Source organism: Lepisma saccharinum, chromosome 26 (assembly GCF_977018435.1).
Source record: "Lepisma saccharinum chromosome 26, izLepSacc3.1, whole genome shotgun sequence".
Lineage (NCBI taxonomy): Eukaryota > Metazoa > Arthropoda > Insecta > Zygentoma > Lepismatidae > Lepisma > Lepisma saccharinum.
The window spans coordinates 44107532-44128139 of NC_139254.1; the positions used below are offsets into that span (position 1 = coordinate 44107532).

The 20608-nt window shown below is 39.7% G+C and overlaps 1 protein-coding gene across 1 annotated transcript in view; it reads right to left on the reverse strand.

The window, feature by feature from the left end:
- Positions 1 to 15149, reverse strand: part of LOC145979805 (growth hormone-regulated TBC protein 1-A) — a 55628-nt gene extending 40479 nt beyond the window's left edge. Inside the window, exon 1 of the mRNA XM_083112818.1 lies at positions 14752 to 15149. Coding sequence (XP_082968944.1) covers positions 14752 to 14771 — 20 coding nt within the window. The 5' untranslated portion in view covers positions 14772 to 15149. The remainder of the gene's footprint in view (positions 1 to 14751) is intronic.
- Between the last annotated feature and the right edge of the window lie 5459 nt (positions 15150 to 20608).

A 20608-nucleotide genomic window follows, 5' to 3' on the forward strand; every position in this document is an offset into this window, starting at 1 on the left:
GTGAAACTGCTCACACCATTCGTACACTCTTGTCCGCGACACCGTTTGTTCACCATACTGTGATTGCAATCGTCTGAAAATCTCAGCTGGATTCACTTTCTCCTTCACGAGAAATTTGATTACACACCGCTGCTCCACAGCCACAGACACACTGCTTGCCGTCATGTTCGCTGCAACTGCTGCGCATGCGCGAAATATGTCATGCCGGGCGCTAGTTACTCGCGAAGGAATACATTACATCACCCGCACATTTCATCATGATCCGGCTATTCATAGATTTTTTACGTACGAAAATCCCGGTCAACCTTGAACAACCCTTGTAATTATGTAAATCCATAGATACGTGTAAATATTGACCAAGTTTCCTTGGTATTTTGTACCATTTAGTATAAAAAGGAACCAGATTTCTGTATATTTCGGCTATCTTACCCGATTGCTGGTATCACAAGTCTACCTCGTAGGGAGAACTGTCCGGTCCTTTGTGGACGCTGCAATTTGCCTGGGTTAGTTTCTCATAAACCTACTGCTTCGGCTCTGGGTTCTTGCGATACCAAAAAGCAACCGTGAATAATCTTGGAAGGGTTACCCATTACAGATTTGCACTTAGATCTGCATCAGTTAACCTGAATCCAAGATTGCCAGTGGATAAGTGATACTGTATACTGTGCATAAACTATAATAAACCAGACTTTATCGGAAGCAAGTTCCATACCCTTTCATTTCTAACTTAAGAAAGGTATAAAATCCGACACCAGTGACCAAGTCAGGGCCTGCAAATTAGTTACCCTAACAGCTAACTGAGAAGTCCGATAAAGCGTAACTTAGCAACTCACCCTAGGCCCTATAGGACCAGTGTAGGTGCGTGTCACGTTCCAGATGAAAGGAAATGTTTATCTAAATCACCTCTCAGGTGAAATAACAGTTGACAGGAGAAGGCCACCTGATGGAACACCTGGAAAGGAATGTTCCAGATAAACACCTTTCTAATAATCTTGTGTTCGAAGGGGAGTGATTTGTGTGTGTGCGTGTGTGTATTCCTGTTTTGTACCTTATTTTATTTGTATTTGGTACAGAGTCTGAAGGTTGAAACATAACACTTAATTTATGTTTGAGGTTCCAGTTACTTCCTGTCAGAAACAACACGGGGAGGAATGTTCATTTAACTTTTGGTTAAGTACTGTAAATGAAGTTTGAGTTTTGTACCTGCTGTAAGTAGTTATGTAGTTCGCAATAAACATATTGTAATTCTGACTAGACTTCTAGGCAATCAGGGAGGGATATGACAATTATAATATCTTTATGAAACCTTCCTCTTCCCTGAATACAACCTGACAAACAGGTATCCAAAAACGTTCGTGCTGCTGGAACGAAAAGTAAAAGTCAAACGGCATGTGTCGGCAACCCTGTCTGGATGGCATCAAAAGTTTACATTCCTGGCAACCGTCAGTCAGTGCAGAGTTGGGAGGCGTGTCGGTCGCATAGACAGCAGGTCTGTAGGAACTACAATCCTGAAGGGAACATGTCAGTGTCAAAGGACGTTTTACGGCCGTGTTTTACTGTATGAGTTCAAATTGGGCAGCAATGCTGCAGCCGCTGCTCGAAAGATATGCTTCGCGTTTGGAGAGGCATATGTGAGTGAGCGCACAGCGCGAAAGTGGTTCAGTCGCTTTGCATCGGGCGATGAGAGCCTCCAGGACAAACCTCGAGCTGGATGCCCCGCCACTATCGACGAAGCCCTGCTGAAGGAGATCATCGAGCGAGATCCACAGCAAACGTGCAAAGAACTTGCACAAGGGTTTGGAGTGTCGGAGGAAACCATTCGATTGCATCTGCACAACCTCGGGAAGACTTGGAAGCTCAGTAAGTGGATTCCTCACGTTTTGTCAGAGGACAACGGCTCACCATTTGCGCATCATTCTGTCACGCCACAAGAAAGCTCCATTCCTGGACCAGATATTGACATGTGATGAGAAATGGGTGTTATACAGTAACCGCAAAAGAAAACATCATTGGTCGTCCCCTGGTTCTGTTGCATTGACTCCCAAAGAAAACATTCATCAAGAGAAGGTTCTGCTCTGTGTTTGGTGGACCAGTGCTGGTGTAGTGCACATTCAATTCCTAGAGCATGGCAAAACCATCACATACGAGGTGTACTCGTCCCAGTTGCAAAGGGTTGCAGCTGCACTGCTTCCGAAGCAGCCAGCACTAGTCAACAGGAAAGGAGTGACCCTTCTTCAAGACAACGCTAGACATCATACGGCGTAAGCGGCCAAGGAGGTAATCAACACACTTGGTTGGGAAATTTTACCTCATCCTCCATATTCCCAGGACATTGCCCCATCAGACTTTCACTTGTTTTTGGCCATGGATAACCATTTGCGTGAGCAACAGTTCCGAAACCGAGATGATGTCACACAGGTCATAGGACAATTTTTTGCTTCTAGGGACCAGAACTTTTACAAACGCGGGATTTATAAGCTTGTATCACGTTGGGAACATGTAATTGAAGCTGAAGGAGCTTATTTTGCTGAACAAAACACATTTGCCAGAAATTACAGAGTCTTTATTTCTCACTGCAATATACGGCATGAACTTTTTTGTATACCTGGTATCTACTAGGGTGAATCAAAAAGTAAGTTACACCCGACCTGTGTTCGTGTACTAAGAGAGATAAAATAATATTGCTTGGAGGCAACACTGTCTGGAATGTCTTCACACACCAGAAGCAGCCGTGCTTCAGCTGGTTTAGTATGCGAGTATTCACAGTGTCAGTATGGCGCGTCGTATTGAGGTAGCGTCCAACATTGAGGTGTGCTCCATCGTCCCATTTTTGTGGGCACAAAGGCATAATCGAAGTGAAATCCATCGCCAAATTGTCGAGGTGTATGGTGAGAATAAGATGACAAACCCTATGATCGCAAAATGGTGCCAGATGTTCGAAGAGGGAAGATCGAACATGAACAATGAACCACATGTTGGGCAGCCTGACACTGATCAACATCGACAACGTGGAGCGTGTGAATGCAATCATTGTTGCTAACCGCCACGTGAAAATTAAAGACATTGCAAGTGAACTGAACATATCCTATGGTAGTGCATCTATGATGATTCATGATCAGATGGGTTATCGTAAACTGTGCTCTCGCTGGGTGCCCTCCAGCAGGGTGAGAAAATGAATGCTGCTCTGTACTCTGACATCTTGCGAAACGAGGTGAGACCTGCAATCAGGTGCAAGCGGTGAAGCTTCTTGTCATGAGGTGTCATCCTACTGCAAGACATTGCACGTCCCCACGTTGCGGAACACACTATGGACATCATCACACAAATGGGTTGGGAATGTTTAGATCATCCCCCTGCATCCCTGACCTATCCCGGAGTGACTTTCATGTGTTTAGCCCACTGAAAGCCTCGGATACACAACTGCAGGAGGCGGTCTTACATTGGTACTCACAGCAGCTACAGGATTTCTGGGACAGGGGCATCAAAAATCTGACGAAGCGGTGGGATGCCTGCCTCAACAACGCAGCGGAGTATGCGGACCAGTATTAAAAGGTAAGTCCGTACAACTTTCATTCCGGTTATTTATTGACTGTACCAAATACATGCATGTGTGCATATGATACATAATTTTTTGTTTCTGATATACTCGTGATGGATTCATGAACATATTTTTTGACATTTTTAACAAATTATATTTCAGTAACTAAGTATTTTTGCCGTAAAGATTCATTTTTCTAAATAATATAGAATAAATTATGCCACATTTAACTTTAAAAATCATCTACAGACTCACTAAAGTGTACATTTTAAATGAATACCAGATACAGAAAATTTGTCAAGTTCCAGGTTAATTTATTACTACAAATATGATCAGGGGCCATCATAAGTACTATTTCTTGAAGTTCATGGTTCTTGTTTTCCAATTATGCATAACTTATAAACTTTGCTATGTTTTCTTTCTACACCCCCAAAGTTTCATTACTCATGGGTATCCCATTCCGATTTCATTTCCAAATGTGTTTACTCTTTGAAACTGATGTCTGTTTGCACCAATGTCGATTTACTCGCAAGTAAGAGTAAACTCAGAGTTAAAACATGAATCGGCTGATTATCTGTTGCACCAACGGAAATGCCGGGTAAGCTGGGAGTAAAAGGAGGGTCAACTTTACCCTTCAAGATCAGCAAGTAAAAGTGGAGTTAACCCACGTGCAGCAGAGTAATGGCTGCCATCTGCAACCGGCAATGTATCACTTCAGAATTTCAAAACTAAATAAATGTTAAATAGGAAATAATAGTTTCAAACTGTGCATCTCAAAAGCAAGAAATATATAGTATGATGCTATGTATATACTTTGGGAGATGGTTACTGTACATATTCTGCAAAATTGGACATGCAATACAAGCATACACATACATGCAGAAACCCATAGCAATGTAAACATTAGCAATAAAAAAACGATCGTGAATGATACATTGAGATAGATGTGTATATATACCGGGTGGTCCAAAAGTCCTGGAACGGTCAATACACATCGAATCGGAAAACGAAAAAATATGTGTCTAACAAGTGAAAGAAAGCTATTCAATGATATCACACCTGGGGGTGGGGTGGGGGGCAACTGTGAAATTTGAAATGGAAACCCCCATTTTGTATTGTAGAATCAGAAAATACCCAGGTTTCGGTACTACATTTCGCATAACACAGGTACAATGACGTGGACATAGTAGTATTTTGTTCCCATCGGGTTGCTTGTAACAGGTGAGTCCCCTCACCTCTCACCATCAGGGCGCTTGTTGTAGGTGAGTCCCCTCGCCTCTCACCATCAGGGTGCTTGTTGTAGGTGAGTCCCCTTGCCTCTCACCATTTGGTATTCTCGTCAACCTCAATTCATTTTCTGCTCAAATTGGTATCCCCCTTTTCTTGGCACAGTCCCAACTGAAGATACACACCATTGGGAACATTCTGTAACATCTCCAGACTAACGGCATTTGACACTGTACGAATTCTGTCTTTCAATTTCTAGATATCGTTGGGTTTGGTTTCAAAAACTTTGCCTTTCAAGTATCCCCAGTAGAAGAAATCAAGAGGTGTCAAATCGGGTGACCTCGGTGACCACACTATGGTGCCCCTTCTACCAATCCACCTGTCAGCGAAAACGTTGTTCAGCACATTGGGAACAATTAAAGCAAAATGAACTTGACCTCCATTTTGTTGATACCAAACATTCGCGAATGCATCTCATTTGTCAACAAATTTACGTACTTTTCAGATGTCAAATTGCCATCAATGAAGTATGACCCGATAATACGATTACACAATATTCCAGCCCAAACGTTAACTTTTTGCGGGTACTGTCTACGATGCTCCCTCATCCAGTGGGGATTCTCTGTTATGCCGGTTGACAGATCCGCTCAACTCGTCAGCTTCATCGGAGAAACAAGTTCACCACAGAAATTGATTATTTCTGTCGAATCGTACCTAGTCTTACCATAAATACTGTCACAAAGTTTTAAGTAAATTGACACAAAATGCTGAGAGATATTTTAATATCCTAATAACATTACTGAAATGGATGCATGACAAATCAAAATCACAAATCATTATTCAAAATGGCCACGCTTAGCATGCACACATTCCGTAAGTCTTTGTGGCCACGCACCAATTGAATTACACAACACATCGACTGGAAAATGAGCAACTGCCTTCAGAAGATACCGCTTTAAACTTTCAATATTGGGATGTCTCTTCTTGCAAGCCATCTCCTGAAGCTTGGACCACAATTTGTAGTCCAAAGGTACTCGAGGATTACCCTGACCCACGGCAGGGGCGATTTCTCCATGCAGGAAGTGAGGAACTTCCTACAGTTCATATATACTTGCTTCCAGTTCTCTACTTTTTACGAGTTTAATAATAATGCATGTTACATAATTATATGCTCAATGTACATACAATTGACTAAGTTAGCTACTGTCGAGAGTTGACTGCTGTCGCTTGCTCCAGTTCCATCCAGCCCAAAGACGATGAACACACAGGCTTTGCTGCCCCAGCTGAGGAACCTCACTGGTATCACTACAAACAGATGGGCGAGAAGTGGAAAAGGGGCAGGAAGAAAGTTGCGGTTTTAAAGCATCCAGCGAGGAAGCATCGAGGGTTTCCTCAATCAGTGGTGCAAGCTGCAGCAAAATGGTACTAAACCTATCAGAGTTTGATCTTTGTTGGCACCTAGCACCCTGCTTTTGGCACAATTGTAAAATCTAGCATAATCTGCAAACTTGAGCCTCTGGGAGAGGGAAATAGAATTCAAAGGAATATATTTTTGGGAAATAAAATAAAATTAGATCCAAATCTTATATTTACTTCACCAGCGGAAATGTTTCAAATAAAAGGGAGTGCTTTTTACAACCATGCCACGATCCATCCTCTATCTTTTCTATATCCTGCCAGATTTTGTTCGAGGAAATTTTATATCAGGAAATTGATAGAAGGATGGGGGTAAACAAGGAATTCTCCAAAACAGTTTCAAGTTTTTTGCTGAACCCATTTTGTTTGTTGAGCCATCGTACACATTCTTCCAAACCTTCCTCGGTATACCATAGTTTCTTCCTACACCCCAAAAAAACTACGAGTCGTCACTGACCCACCAATTTCTGAACATTTGATGATTTTATGCAACAATCAGTATGTTTTGTAGAATTCTGGAAATAATTGTGACAGTAGGCTGGAAGCTTCAAAAAAGTAATTAGCACAGTTGAGAGTTTTGAAAAGTACTGTTGGTAGAAAAAAAAAAAGAGATGTAAAAAGTAGCTTGCATAAGCAGCCATACCTTCCATGGAGATGCTATCCTTTCTTTACAGTCATTATGGACACAGGCTCCTGCAGTATTTACATGTGTGAGCATTGCATCCATGACGAGAGTAAATGAATGGTGGTAACAGTTCCGATTGTTTTATGAATTATTTTTTTTCAAATTCTCCTAGTTGGAAGACTGATTATCATATAATTTTGGCAATCATTGCCACACGAAATTTGAACCTTCCTTAAAGTAATGAGCACTGCTTGGATTTCGAAAAAGTTACTTATGTTGAAAAAACAACTTAAAAATTACCTTGCGCAAGCATGTGTGCTTCCCATGGACAATGTCCTTTCCATTGACAAGCGACTGTAAGTATCGTAGACTAGTGAGAATTAATGTAGAAGTAAATCAGAACCTTAGTAGAATGCATTTAGGGACTTTATTTGAATGCTAAGAGAACCAAACCTTGCCTGCCCAACCTAATTACGAAGCATATATTGAACAAAATCTTAAGTAATCGCTAAAACTCTGCAGCATGTGTTAACAGAAGTAAATCGAAATCAAACCATGTTAAAATTGCATTTGTAGCATGATGAAATCGCAATAAAGCAAAAGGAACTTGGACTTCAATGGCAGCTCACAAACAAATGAGTATTAGGCTGAGGATTTGCTTTAAATTTTTCCTTGGCCGGAAAATGTAGGCTTTTGGGAGCATTTAACCCACTATACCTACTTCAGAATTATGTTGATTTTTGTCAATTGACAAGATTTCGATGTATTATGTAATATAAAATTGGTTCCAGCATGTAGAAAACACAAATAACGGAGATATTTTATCTCAAAGAATGACCTGCATAAATAAAAACCTGCCATCTGGAAATACTTTTGCCAATTTTTATTCGTAAAATCTGTTTGTATGCACACTAAAATACCAAAAGGACATGTTGGAAACGGATATCAACTCCAAACATAACGATGTAAAATATAGCTGTTGTGTGAAGTCTTCGGGGTGTTCAGCTTAATGGTAAGGTAACAGACATGCTATATTTCACAATAAAACATCTCTGCGACCGAAAAACAACGGAAAACATTTATAAACGACACAATCTTCATAATATTTCACTTTCTCGACAGGGTTTTTGTATAGCTGCCATTTTGAGTGCCTACAATGAGAAATATTATGAATTATCAGTTGAATATCTATATATTCCAGTTGGATTTCAAGTTTTGTTTCTTTCTTTTTGGCCATGTCTGTGAATTCTATCAATTTGTGCTATGACATGGTGCATAAATTCTGCACCTGTTGGCAATTATAGTACACTGTACTTGAGGGAAAATGCAACTAATCAGATTGGACCATATCGGTCTACGTATCCATCAAAGGAAAGATCAAAGCTCTAACTTTCAGTCATGAGAGAGGTTGTGTGCAAATTTAGGAGCAAATACAGAATACCGGAAGTATCTTCAATTACTTTCAAATTTGGCATAGTCACTAATTTTGACATCGTAATCACGAATCTGCAGTTAAAATTTGGCGGTAACGTCTAAACATTGCAAAATAAGTCGAAAAAAGTGGGTCCATGAACGGAGCAAACACCATTGATTTATGAAGAAAACAACGATTTTTTCAATGATTAGTGTTTCAAAACTATGTTTACGATCACCCTTAATTTTTACTATGCTTGCCTAACCTAACCTCATGTGAATGGTTTGTGGGGTAAACATATTTTTCAACTTTACGCAAGATGCCATTTTCTCACATGCGAGAAACATGGTTTCTACGTTATTGCATAGCGGTAATTGACAAGCTTGTTACACAATTTCTAGACTTGACCGTCATTTTTTAACTGCAGATTCGTGATTACGAGGCCAAAATTAGTGAGTATACTGAATCTTAAAGTAATCTGAGATACTTTCAGTATTCCTAATATATACCCAAATCTCAGAAGGAAAAAAAACAAGTTTTACAGTTCCTGTTTTTAACCTATTTCACTCAAATGCCTACTTTGAAGATAGTTGCTTTTTGAGAGCGTGAATATGGGGAAATAGTGAATAATCTGATGATGTCCATCAATTTTAATGTCTATCGATTCTCAGCCTAATAATCAAATAAGAGTAAACAGAAGAGGAAAATCATTCTCCAGAAAAAATAATGTAATCACAAAGTCAACAAAGTATATGTGCACAGGCATAAACAGAAATTGAACAATGTTAAAAATACATGTGTACCATGATTACTTCAGAATTAAACATTAGAAAGTTGGGCCCAGTCCTTCAATTTCATTATTAAGAGATTCCTTACCAAGTCCAAACAGTGCTCATTACTTTAAGGAAGGTTCAAACTTCATGTGACAATGATTTCCAAAATTCTATGATAACACAGGCCTGCGATGAAAAAAATACAAGGGAAGTGATAGGTGAACTTTATGTATTTTGTGGTGCTGAGTTCAAAAAAAATAAAGAAAAATGTCTATCACATCACGTTTTCTTGAAAAATTTAATTGTACTTGGATTTGTATGAACATTTACCATTAATATGTTGTTTAGGCATGGAATATCTTTCCTCCCTGCCTGAACATCATTCTACCGTGGTGAAACGTTACCCCTCGGTGACTCCCCCCATCGACGTCCCTCCCTCCCTGTCGCAATCGCTCTCGACCAATAGCGTCGCGCAAATCCTTATCTTGGTTCGCAGACTGTGCAGGAACGCTCGCTAAGCCAGCGTAATCGGCAGTCACCTTCCAGTTGTGTCGAGCTTTATCTGGATTGATCCTGAACGTGTTATTCGTAAGACTGAATTCTCGCGACTTGTATGGAGGCAGCAGAAACGATATAAAACAGATGTCCTCATGAGGGACTCAGTTTATCGCTCTTTAACCCAGCAGATCATGTACTTACCATGTTCATAGTAAGATAAAAGACGTGGAAATTTGTAGGTTCGTCTCAATTTGTCTTTCATGTGTAGTGTCGTGCGTGTGCTGATACAGTGACAAGTGGAAACTGCATCACAAAAACAATTGTAACTGATGTTTTCCTCTGTGCGTTTCGTGAAGCATGGCTTCGAGTTCGAGATGTTGTGAAAATGTGCCAGATGACTTTTGTTACATATGCGGCGAATATAGTGCTCTTAAACATCGCATGAGGAGCATTACAAACTATGTAAGAAAACTTTATCTTTCGTATTTTGGCATGAAACTCGGAGACCAGGACAAATCGTGGGCTCCTCATAAAGTGTGTGTGCAGTGTCTCAATGATCTACGCTTATGGCTCAACGGAAAGAAGACTGCTTTACGCTTTGGAATTCCTATGACATGGAGGGAGCCGAGGAACCACTGTGATGACTGTTACTTTTGTGCCTGCCATGTCCGTGGGTATAACCGAAAAAATCACAAGCTAATCTCTTATCCTGAGAACATTATATCGGCCTCATGGACCTGATGTGCCAGTGCCTTTGCCTCCAACTGAATTACCAGTCATCTCTTCAGAGTCTTCAGACTCGGAACATCCAGACGGCCAAGGCTCCGATACCGAATATAAGCCCTCTGGAGGCGATTCACCTCAGCCCTTCTCTCAGGTTGAACTTAATGATCTGACTAGAGATCTGGGCCTTTCGAAAGAGGCAACTGAATTGTTGGGCTCCAGATTGAAAGAAAAACATTTATTGGCCAAAGGAACCACGTTTTATTGGTAATCGAGAAAAGGACTTTGTTCAGTACTTTGAGGAAGCGGAGAACCTGGTCTATTGTTCTGATGTTCCCGAATTGATGAGCAAATTTAATATCACCTACGATAAAGATCAATGGAGGCTGTTTATAGATTCATCGACAAGGAGCCTGAAAGCTGTCCTTCTTCATCACGGAAGCCAGTATGCATCTGTACCAGTTTACAAGAACGCTATGAAAACCTGGCTCTCGTCCTCAACAAAATAAAATATGCCGACCACAGTTGGACCATTTGCGGTGATTTGAAAGTTATCTCCATGCTTCTTGGTCAACAAGGTGGTTATACAAAGTTCCCATGCTTCATTTGTGAGTGGGACAGCCGTGCAAAGACTCAACATTGGGTCAAGAAAGAATGGGCTAAAAGACAAAATCTTGAACCAGGCACCAAGAATGTGATTCGGAACAGCTTAGTTGACCCAAAAAAGTATTGTTACCCCCGTTGCATATCAAATTAGGTGTAATGAAGCAATTTGTCAAGGCTATTCCAAAAGATGGCGATTGTTTCAAATACCTGTGCAAAAAGTTTCCAGGTTTATCCGCAGCCAAGTTGACAGAGGGAATCTTTGTTGGTCCAGATATCCGCAAGCTCATGAAGGATAAAGACTTTGAGACTAGCATGACAACAAAGGAGAGAGAAGCTTGGGTTGCCTTCAAAGATGTGGTCAGTAAATTTCTGGGGAATTACAAGGATCCTGACTATAAAGCAATTGTTATGAATAAGCTGGACAAATTTCAAGCGTTGGGTTGCTCCATGAGTGTCAAACTACATTTCCTTCACTCACATGTGAACTATTTCCCCGAAAATTTAGGAGCAGTCAGCGAAGAACAGGGTGAAAGGTTCCACCAAGATATTAAAGATATGGATCGCAAATATCAAGGACGATGGGACAAGAACATGCTCGCCGACTACTGTTGGATGTTAACACGAGAGAGGCCTGAGATTGCATATAAAAGAAGAACGTCAAAAAGAAGTTTCAAAGGCAAAAGGGTAGGTACGTAAATATAAACTTTGTTTGTGTTTGGTTTTGTTGTTTGTTCAGCTTACAATTTGTGTCAAACGTTCATGTACACATACATTGCTCCTCGTGGTCAATCGTCTATTTTATGTACGTTACGTTAATAAACACAAATGAACATAATACGTTGGTGCTTTTTTTTTCTAGAAACTTCACCATAATGGGATGTAAAAAGTGTAAACGCAAGGGAAGTTTGTGTTTTTCTCTCGACGAGAGGCGGCTCGTGCGATCTGGCAACAGTGGTTTTCTTCCATTTAAACCTATAAAAAATAAAATCAATTGCCAATAAATCAATTTGCATCACCAAGCATCGATTTTACATAGATTTAAATGGATCAAAACCACTGTTGCCAGATAGTGCATGCAAAATTGTTCGCGAAAATTCCTTTTCACATAGGATTTTAGCAAAAATATTGATATCGATTTTACAAAAAATCCTGACGTGATGGAAAAAAATGGAGGTCATTTTCGAAATCAGCACACCCAATAACATAAAACTCAGCGAACACGTCTCTTGTATTTTTCAACAACTTCAATTTCGCAGGCCTGTGTAATTAGTCTTTGGGCTAGGAGTATAAACAGTTACGATATCTACTATCGTGTAGTACAAACACAATTTTTCACATACAGAGTGATTTTTTTGATTCCTTTCTTTGCTTCTGTAACACACAATATGGCGGGCACATTTTTACTCATGTTGTGGGTATGCAGTGTTTCCAACATTCTTCCTCGAAAAATACCTACTATCGTGTTCGTCACGTGTGAAAATTTTACATTATGCACGGGTAGCTGACGGATAGCCCCACGAACCATTATGCACGGTAGCTGACGGATAGCCCCACAAACCATTTCCGATAAGGTTAAGTTAGGTTTGGATACGTTAGGCAAGCATAGTGAAAAAAAAAGTGGTTGGAAACACTGACAGGGGCTTATCTCATCAAACACATGCAGCATGCAGTTCAGGTAGCGAAAGCAATGGCAATTGTGCGTCAGTGAGATATTTCTGTTGAAAAATACATCATTTCCCGGTCAAATATATTCCACGATGAAAGAAAATACCTCGACAAACGTTGCAAAGCTTGGAGAAACTCATTCCGTAAGTAGTTTCTTCTGTAAAAATGAAGAAATGTGTCTTCGATATAACAAAAATAAGTGTTCTTGTATGTTTAAAAAGTTTTATATGTTTGACATGTCTCTTTGCTATTAATTAAAAATGCAATTTTTCTTTTTTTAAAAAAAGTTGGTAACAATTGTATAAGTCGGAGACGGATTTCTTCCAATTTACAGGAGAAAAGACGAGAAAGTACTTACGGAATTGCGTTCTTGAGGACTTTCTGAAGTTGGGGAAATTGTTTTTTCGAATCGTGCAACTTATTTGGCCTGTAAGTAAGGTATTTTTCGTCATTCATGCATCTCCATTGTACGATAGCTCGTGCCGCCATTACCGTCGTCTACGTGAATCAAATGTTCCATGCATTCGATTATGTAAACCCCTGTCAGTGTAGCAACCACGTGGTAGTTTTACAAGATGACGTGTGAAGGTTTTTTTTTCCAATTTAAGGTAAGACTCTAGTTTACGTCCTTTTCCTAAGGAATATGTGTCATATATATCGTTATAAAGCTTATTTTACAAGGAATTCAACAACGTAAATTCCAAAGCGAGGAAAAATTTCCTGAAGGAGTAAATCGAGAAAAACCGATGTTGTCCGGATATGCATAATTGAACGTACTGAGGAATTTTTTAGATGATGAAGCACATATTTAGGGGTGAAATGAGTGCTAATGAAACTTAACCTAACAGGCCTAACCTAACCTCATAGGCATACCTCGACCCCGAGGTATCGTGGGGCTATCGTGAACAGAAAGTGTAAAAAGAAAAAGGTACTTACCCGAAGAGATGCCGGGTGCCGCACCACGAGCACAAAGAAGCAATCACCATGCAGATAAGGACGTAAAGTAGAGTCTAGCCTCAATTTTCGCTTAAAAACCTTTTGTGAATAGTTTGTGCGGCATTTATCGGTTCATAAGTTTGGAAACACTGCACATCAGCTGACGATAGACAACGTGAGTCAAGATTTGCCTGTCGAATTAGCAACGACCAATAAATGATTATAATGTTAAAAATAATGATTTTTTCATGGAAAAAAAGTGATCCCCAGCTTGAAAAATGTTCCGGTATGCATATGAGGTAAGTAGAAATGATTTTTATTTGAAAACAAACGAGTTTAATGTGTTTCTGGCTTATACAACTGGTACCAAAAAGTTTTGCCACTCCTTGTTTGTTTGATGCCTTTTGATATTACACAGGTAAAAACTGAAATATTCACCAACTAAAATCTTGGCAATTATGTGTGAATTTTGATGTATGCTACACAAATACTGTGTTTGTATTTTCTCAGATGGGTACTACTTCAATCTCATGAAAACACCTATAACTCATTTATTTCGTCCTTTTTAATATTTCTACTTATGTATTCTGCATTGCAGAACATTCTTTACGGTGGAATTATGCTTTTCTCACGAAAATAATAGTGGATAGCCCCACAAACCATTAACGGATAGCCATACAAACCATTAACGGATAGCCATACAAACTATTAATGGATAGCCATACAAACCATTAACGGATAGCCCCACAAACCATTCACGCATAGCCCCAAACACCATTCACGCATAGCCCCAAAAAACATCCACGGTAAGGTTAGGTTCCGTTAGGCAAACGTAGTTAAAAATTCATTTTTCTAGAAAAAAAACATGAATTCGCGCTAAACAAGATTACACGATGAAAGAAAATACATTGACAAACTTAGATAATGCTATAGAAACTGATTTCCGTAAGTAGTTTCTTCTGCAAAAATGAAGAAATCCGTTTTCACTATTTCGAAGTGTTATCCTCAGATGTAACAGTTGCACTACAGAAAATACATTACTTACGTGTAAATCAAAGTTCACAAAATATGCATATCACAATTACTGGCAACTTCTCTTATCGCACAGCCTAATGTTCATCTGCGTATTTTGTGCGGTACGTACAACATAGCAATACAGACTTGGAACAATCGACATTATTTGCTGAAGCACTTAGTACTTCCTTGCATATGTAAATTAGCAATTTCCCTAATAAATCTCGGCACGAAAAGTGCAAGGATTCATACTACACTCAATGTAATTTCTTCACAATTCTGGGGAAACAAAATCCTCACTATTACCCGTACTTGCCTGAAATGAGAAGATGCCATTTGGAGTGTTCTAAGAAAACGTTTTGTAACAACTGGAGAATTCTTTGTATTTCTTCTGCGGTGAAATGCATGGATCAAAAAGTAATTTAGCCGCCTTGCATTATAGCTGAATTTAGTTCGTGCTAAAGTTTTGTATGGTACACACTAGAGATGAGAAACAAATGCAAATTTCTACTTTTGTTTTCACTTCCACGATCATTTCTCTGAGAAAGACATGCAGCATACCACTCACTGATAACTGCTCTCTTATCACATTATCTCATGTTTCCATCCAATATCCATCCCAGAGAAACCACAGATTACGTATCTCCCGAAGTCCGCCCACTTTGATACATAGCAACAAAACCATAGACATACTACAAAACAGTGACCGCGCCGACCGCGGATTACATGAAAGCAACTAGGGGCGTGACGTGATGGTTCCCGAAAAGTGGTTACCGGGATAGGGTAAAAAATTCCCACCGTGATTCCAACTTCGGGAAATGATTCCCCAACTTTTCGGGATCCAGAACAGTCGGGAAATTCCAAATGATTCTGTTTAGTTATTTCTCGATGCTCTGAAATTCCTTGGAAATGGCAGTTTTTATTCCAGCAATGCAAAAACAATCACGTTGGGGGGGGGGGGGGGGAAGAAACTTACATGGAGTGCGTTCCGAAAGTCTTAATGAAAGGAACGCATCCAACGAAAATAACTGGTCTCGTGAATCTGATGAAACCAGTTAGGCGAAAGCACAGGCGTAGCGTTTTGTTTAGAGAAAGTTTCCACATGACGTCCAGCGGAAAGAATGTCCTTATGGCAAAAATAAACTCTACTGTGGACACTGTTATTAATTTTAATCACATTCTAAGAACGGTTAAGGCATACTCATCTTGTGCATGTTGCTTCATATCGCTATCTGTTAAAATTATAATACATTTTCCGAACTAGTGTAGTTTGAATCCATCAGCATGCGCGTTGTCTGAAGGCAGCAGACGATTCTCACCGAAGAAACCAGCCTCTTGGCCCGTGCGTTTGGTGAATCTCGCTCTTGCACGAAACGCACGGAATGCGACTTTTGGGACAGCATAATGAAACTCGCGAAACGCTCGGAAGCACTTATGGGACAGCTAGTTACCATAACTCGTTGCGACTTTCGGAACGGGCCTGGAAAATGGAAGTCTCCAAAAATTATGGCCGAGTCTGCTGCCACGCACGTGTCAGCAGTAAGAATATAATTCACACATATAATTTCATTTCAGCCACAATAATATGTATTAATTATTGCATGAATATGATAAATTGAAATTTAAACAATGTTTTTTGAGGAAACAACACTATTATTGAGGAAAATGTGCCTCGTTTCCCCCCGAAAAAATACCTTCCTTGCCCCTCCCTGGAAAAAATCCTGCGAACGTGTATGCATATTACTGCAGCATATAAGAGAAACTCGTACCTGAAAGAAGTTTGAAGGTATTTATTGAAGAGGATCTGCAAAGTCATCATAATCGATTTCGTTTCCGTTTTCTAGGATGTTTCCCAGGAGATTTGAATAGGGATTCACCAATTCCTGTGGTAGATATTTTACCCTGTTTTATACACCGTATGCACACTACCAGTAGCGAAGCGTAGTCTTACGAAGGAGGCAAGCAATGTTTCAGTAGGCTACAACAAAACATGTAGTACAACGACATGCCGAGGGGAAAGATTCAAGGTTTATAGCCTCATTTACCCAGTCGCTGGATTTGTCAAAATATCGTAATAAAGTGACTGTACTAAAAATAAACCATATGATCCGCAAACGTCACATTTACTTTTTAAAAAAAATCCAGGTAACGTTATTCATATGATATTAAACGTTTTGCATATGCGAACTTTCCGCATACGACTAAAGGGAGACGGAATTTCTTACTTGCTTATTAGTACCTTTATTTGTTCATTATTATTTAATATGGTCAAACGGTGGCCAAACCGATTTAGATAAAAAAAAATGGGAATCATTTGTTTATTTTACGCTGCATGATGTAATTTAGTATTTTTGGGCACCCTAAAAACCGCATTGGAGTAACTTAAACACTAAATGAAAAGTTAAACACAAACAATAAAAAATTCATTTCAAAGCAAAGAAACACATGCATAGACGATGTACTCACCACAATAAATTTCAAACTCTTGGTGTTGGTCGACCCCTTCCACGATTTTCATTTTAACACTTATCTCTCTCGAGCTAAACGAAGCAATTTTCAATTGCTCAATAATACACCCGCACTTCACATCAACCGTTCCTAAATACGCGTTCATTCCGATAAATTCACAGCACAAAACACGAAGCAACAAACACTCACACTATCCCACGCGCTTTCCACAACTGCAAATGCAAGCATCCACACAAGATCACTTTGAAAATCTCTGAAACAACAGAAAGTGATACCAACCTATTTCCTTAATTTTATCCGTCACAAAGGAAAGATATATCAGTTTGGAGATAAAATTTACGCGGAGGAATCAGAATCATTTCAGCAGAACGAGTATGTACATTAATATTTAAGTAATAAAGTGTCATTCAATGGCGTGCCCGGGGCGAAGGGGGGGTGGATGGTAGACATAACCCCCTTTTGGCCCAGTATATCTAAGAAAAAACGTCAAAGGAAAGAAAAGATGACAAAATGGGGACCATAAAAAGACCCTGGGAACACCACTTGCGTCATAATAATAGAACTTAAAACATATTCGGGCCTCCCCGATGGCGCAGTGGTAGTGTCGTCGCCTTGTAATGAAGGGGTTCCGGGTTCGATACCCGGTGGAGGCACAAGTGTTTCAGATCCCATTTTAAACTGTAGGTCCAGTCCCGATTAGCCTTACTGTGCATAAAGTGGACTTAAAACAACAAATCAATCAATCAATCATTAAAACATATTCTTGTGCTCATAATATGCAGAATGTATACGATTTACTTCTATGCCATGTACAAATATCAGTAGATAGTTCTTTCTCAGATAGCTTTATTTTCACCCCAAGTTTTATTCAAAAGCAGTCAATTTATTGATTATAAAATTTGTGAAAGAGCTCACTTGAATTACTGCGTAAATAATTTGGCAGTTGCAAACACTGGTAGCGGTCAACACTTCTGGCGTAATTTGAGCTGGACCGACCAGGAAGCAGGGTGCAGGACCAAGGTCCGTCCAATCTTCCCTCCCTCCCTGAGAAAACTCTTCACGGGGGTGCAGAAATTCCACTGCTCCAACTCCCAATGTCAACTTTTCTTTACGCGTTTTACATTTCGCGAAATCTAAAATAATTTGTAATATAATATGATATATATGGAATTTAGAACAGTGATAATAACTTCTTTTAGTTATTTTATGACTAACAATTATTATTATATTTGCGATCTTGTTTACGTGTTCATGAAGACAAATATTCGTTACTAGTTTTTGCGGGCAACGTACCCATAGATGAATCCTTCTGCTTTCGGTTGAACTCGGCTATTTTCGGGAATCACGCAAGCTCGGAAAGCACAGCTTTTTGTAGAAGCTTTGTGGACGGGTTCCACCAGAATTTCACGCTTCGCCATGTGACTCCTTCGGAGGCCTTATTTTCCCGCAGAACGGCTGCAAGTATTGAGGCTGGTGCTTGCTACAGAGCTGCTGGGGGAGTTTGCGGCCGCATTTTTTCGCGAAATCGAGTGCGATGGAAACTAAATACGGTTAGAACATTAAGTACATTAAATGATATTCGAATTATGCAAGCAGTGCTTGCATTGTTTGTACTATATCTTCGCCTCTGCACACTTCACCACACCACACGCTTTAGCCGTAAGTTTTCGACTTTGAGAAAACACAGTTTCAGCACGCACTTCTTCCGACGTAATTTCTTGAAGTAAGACTATACTTTAAAAATAAGATTTCTGTCTTGTGAACGTATTATTTTTCCCTTGGTGCCTGTACTACCGGCGCTAGCTTTCGAGAGCGACAATAACACTCACGGAACACACACTATTGCACACTAGTCGAACATAATGGATGTACGTATAGCTAGGGTGACGAGACGTCCTCTTTTATCCGGACATGTCCTCCTTTTTAGGTGTCTGTCCGGCGACCGGGCGGATTTTTTAGAAATCGGTAAATGTCCTCCTTTTGTAGAAAGAGTATAGCACCTACCGTAGCAATGTTCTGCATAGAGAATGCTTCCACACATAATGATATTCATATCACTTGGGGCGCGTTAAATATGAGATCAATGCTCACCTAGCATCTGGGAGCTGAACATGATCACTTTCCTGACTGAGTCATTAGTAGGGGTGTGCGGGATCCAGAAAAGTCGGTTAAAAAATTCCCTTCCCGATCCCGACTTCAGGAAATGATTTCCAGACATTTCGAGATCCCGAGCAGTTCGAAACTTTCAAATGGTCGTTTTAAAAAGTGGTTAATTCTTGATGTTGCATTCATTATAAGTGTCTTGACACTTCTCTGAAATTGTTAGCTTTTATTTCAGAAATCGAAGAAAGGGAAATGACGTCAAATTCACGATTTCAATAGCGTCGGGAATGTTTTATCATTACCCGTTCCTGAAAATTTCTCGGGAAATTGCGGATTTTACCCTTCCGGAACGTCGGGATTTTAAAAAAATTCCCCGTCCCGACCAAAAAATGTTCTGTTCCGCACACCTCTAGTCATTAGTATGTATTATTGTAACTCGTTGCTTTGCAATCTGAGACTTGTGTCACTTTTGCTAATCGCGAAGATGAGGATGAGCGATGATATGATGATTTTCATGAAAGGGCAGTCACAAAGAACACCCATGCCCAGGCTGGAATTCGAACCCTGGACCTCTGGGGTTCTGGCGCGGTGTGCTAACCACTCCGCCACAGAGGTCGGCCAGTTCATTTTAGAGTCAAATACGCGATACAGAAACGCGTAGTGAGAATTTTGATTATTAAGTCATATTTACTTTTATAAAATAACGAAGCGAATGTGGAAATTCATCAATGATCTTGCAAAAGAAAATCCAGCTTTTAGAGGATGGAAGAAACGAATATGAGGTAAAATGTAAGGTGGCTGTCACTTTCCCCTCATGTTGAAAGAGTGCAAAAATGGTCGTGGCAATAGAATCATATTTCCTGACACAATCTAAACTACCTAAAATTTAAATTCTGTTTTTGGAAAAAAGTTAAAGCGAAGCTTACTTGTCACATTTGCATTCAATTATGGTGATATTGCATTCTAATATCCAAGAATTGTAAAAAGAGTAAAATTCTATGCTTCAAACTATAGATATTCTTAATTATGATTGTCCTGTGCTAAATAATACGATTAGGAGATTGCTTTCGTTGCTTAAAGGTAATAGGAAATTATTTAAAAAATCATCAGATTTATAGTATTGATTAAATTATAAGTAGGGACGTGAAGTTTTCGTTTTAACGATAACACCGAATACTTGAAGAAAGCACAATAAAGTGTCTAGAATGGATTTAGGTAAATTAAGGAGGCAAGTTTTGGGTGTTTCGGAATCGTGAAATAACTCGAATTATCCCATTTTTCAGAATAACACCGAATTTTGCACTTTAACACGAAAAACGTCGCGAAATATGCAATATAAACTAGGGATAACACTTCTTTTGTTCAAAAAGTACTACCTGAAGTGCTATTTGATCTGTCGTTTCTAGTCTAGCTGGTGAAAGTTCGATTAAATCGAAATTGCCATGCTTCATTATTGCAGTTTTGCACAGATATGACTGACAGTGGGCTATTTAACCTCTTCCTGAAATAGAATTTGCTCGGGGCGTGGTGGGGGAGGGGATCTTCACAGAAGGGAAATTGATTAGGATCGGGAAAATTTTCAGGGAGAAGCACCTTTTGTG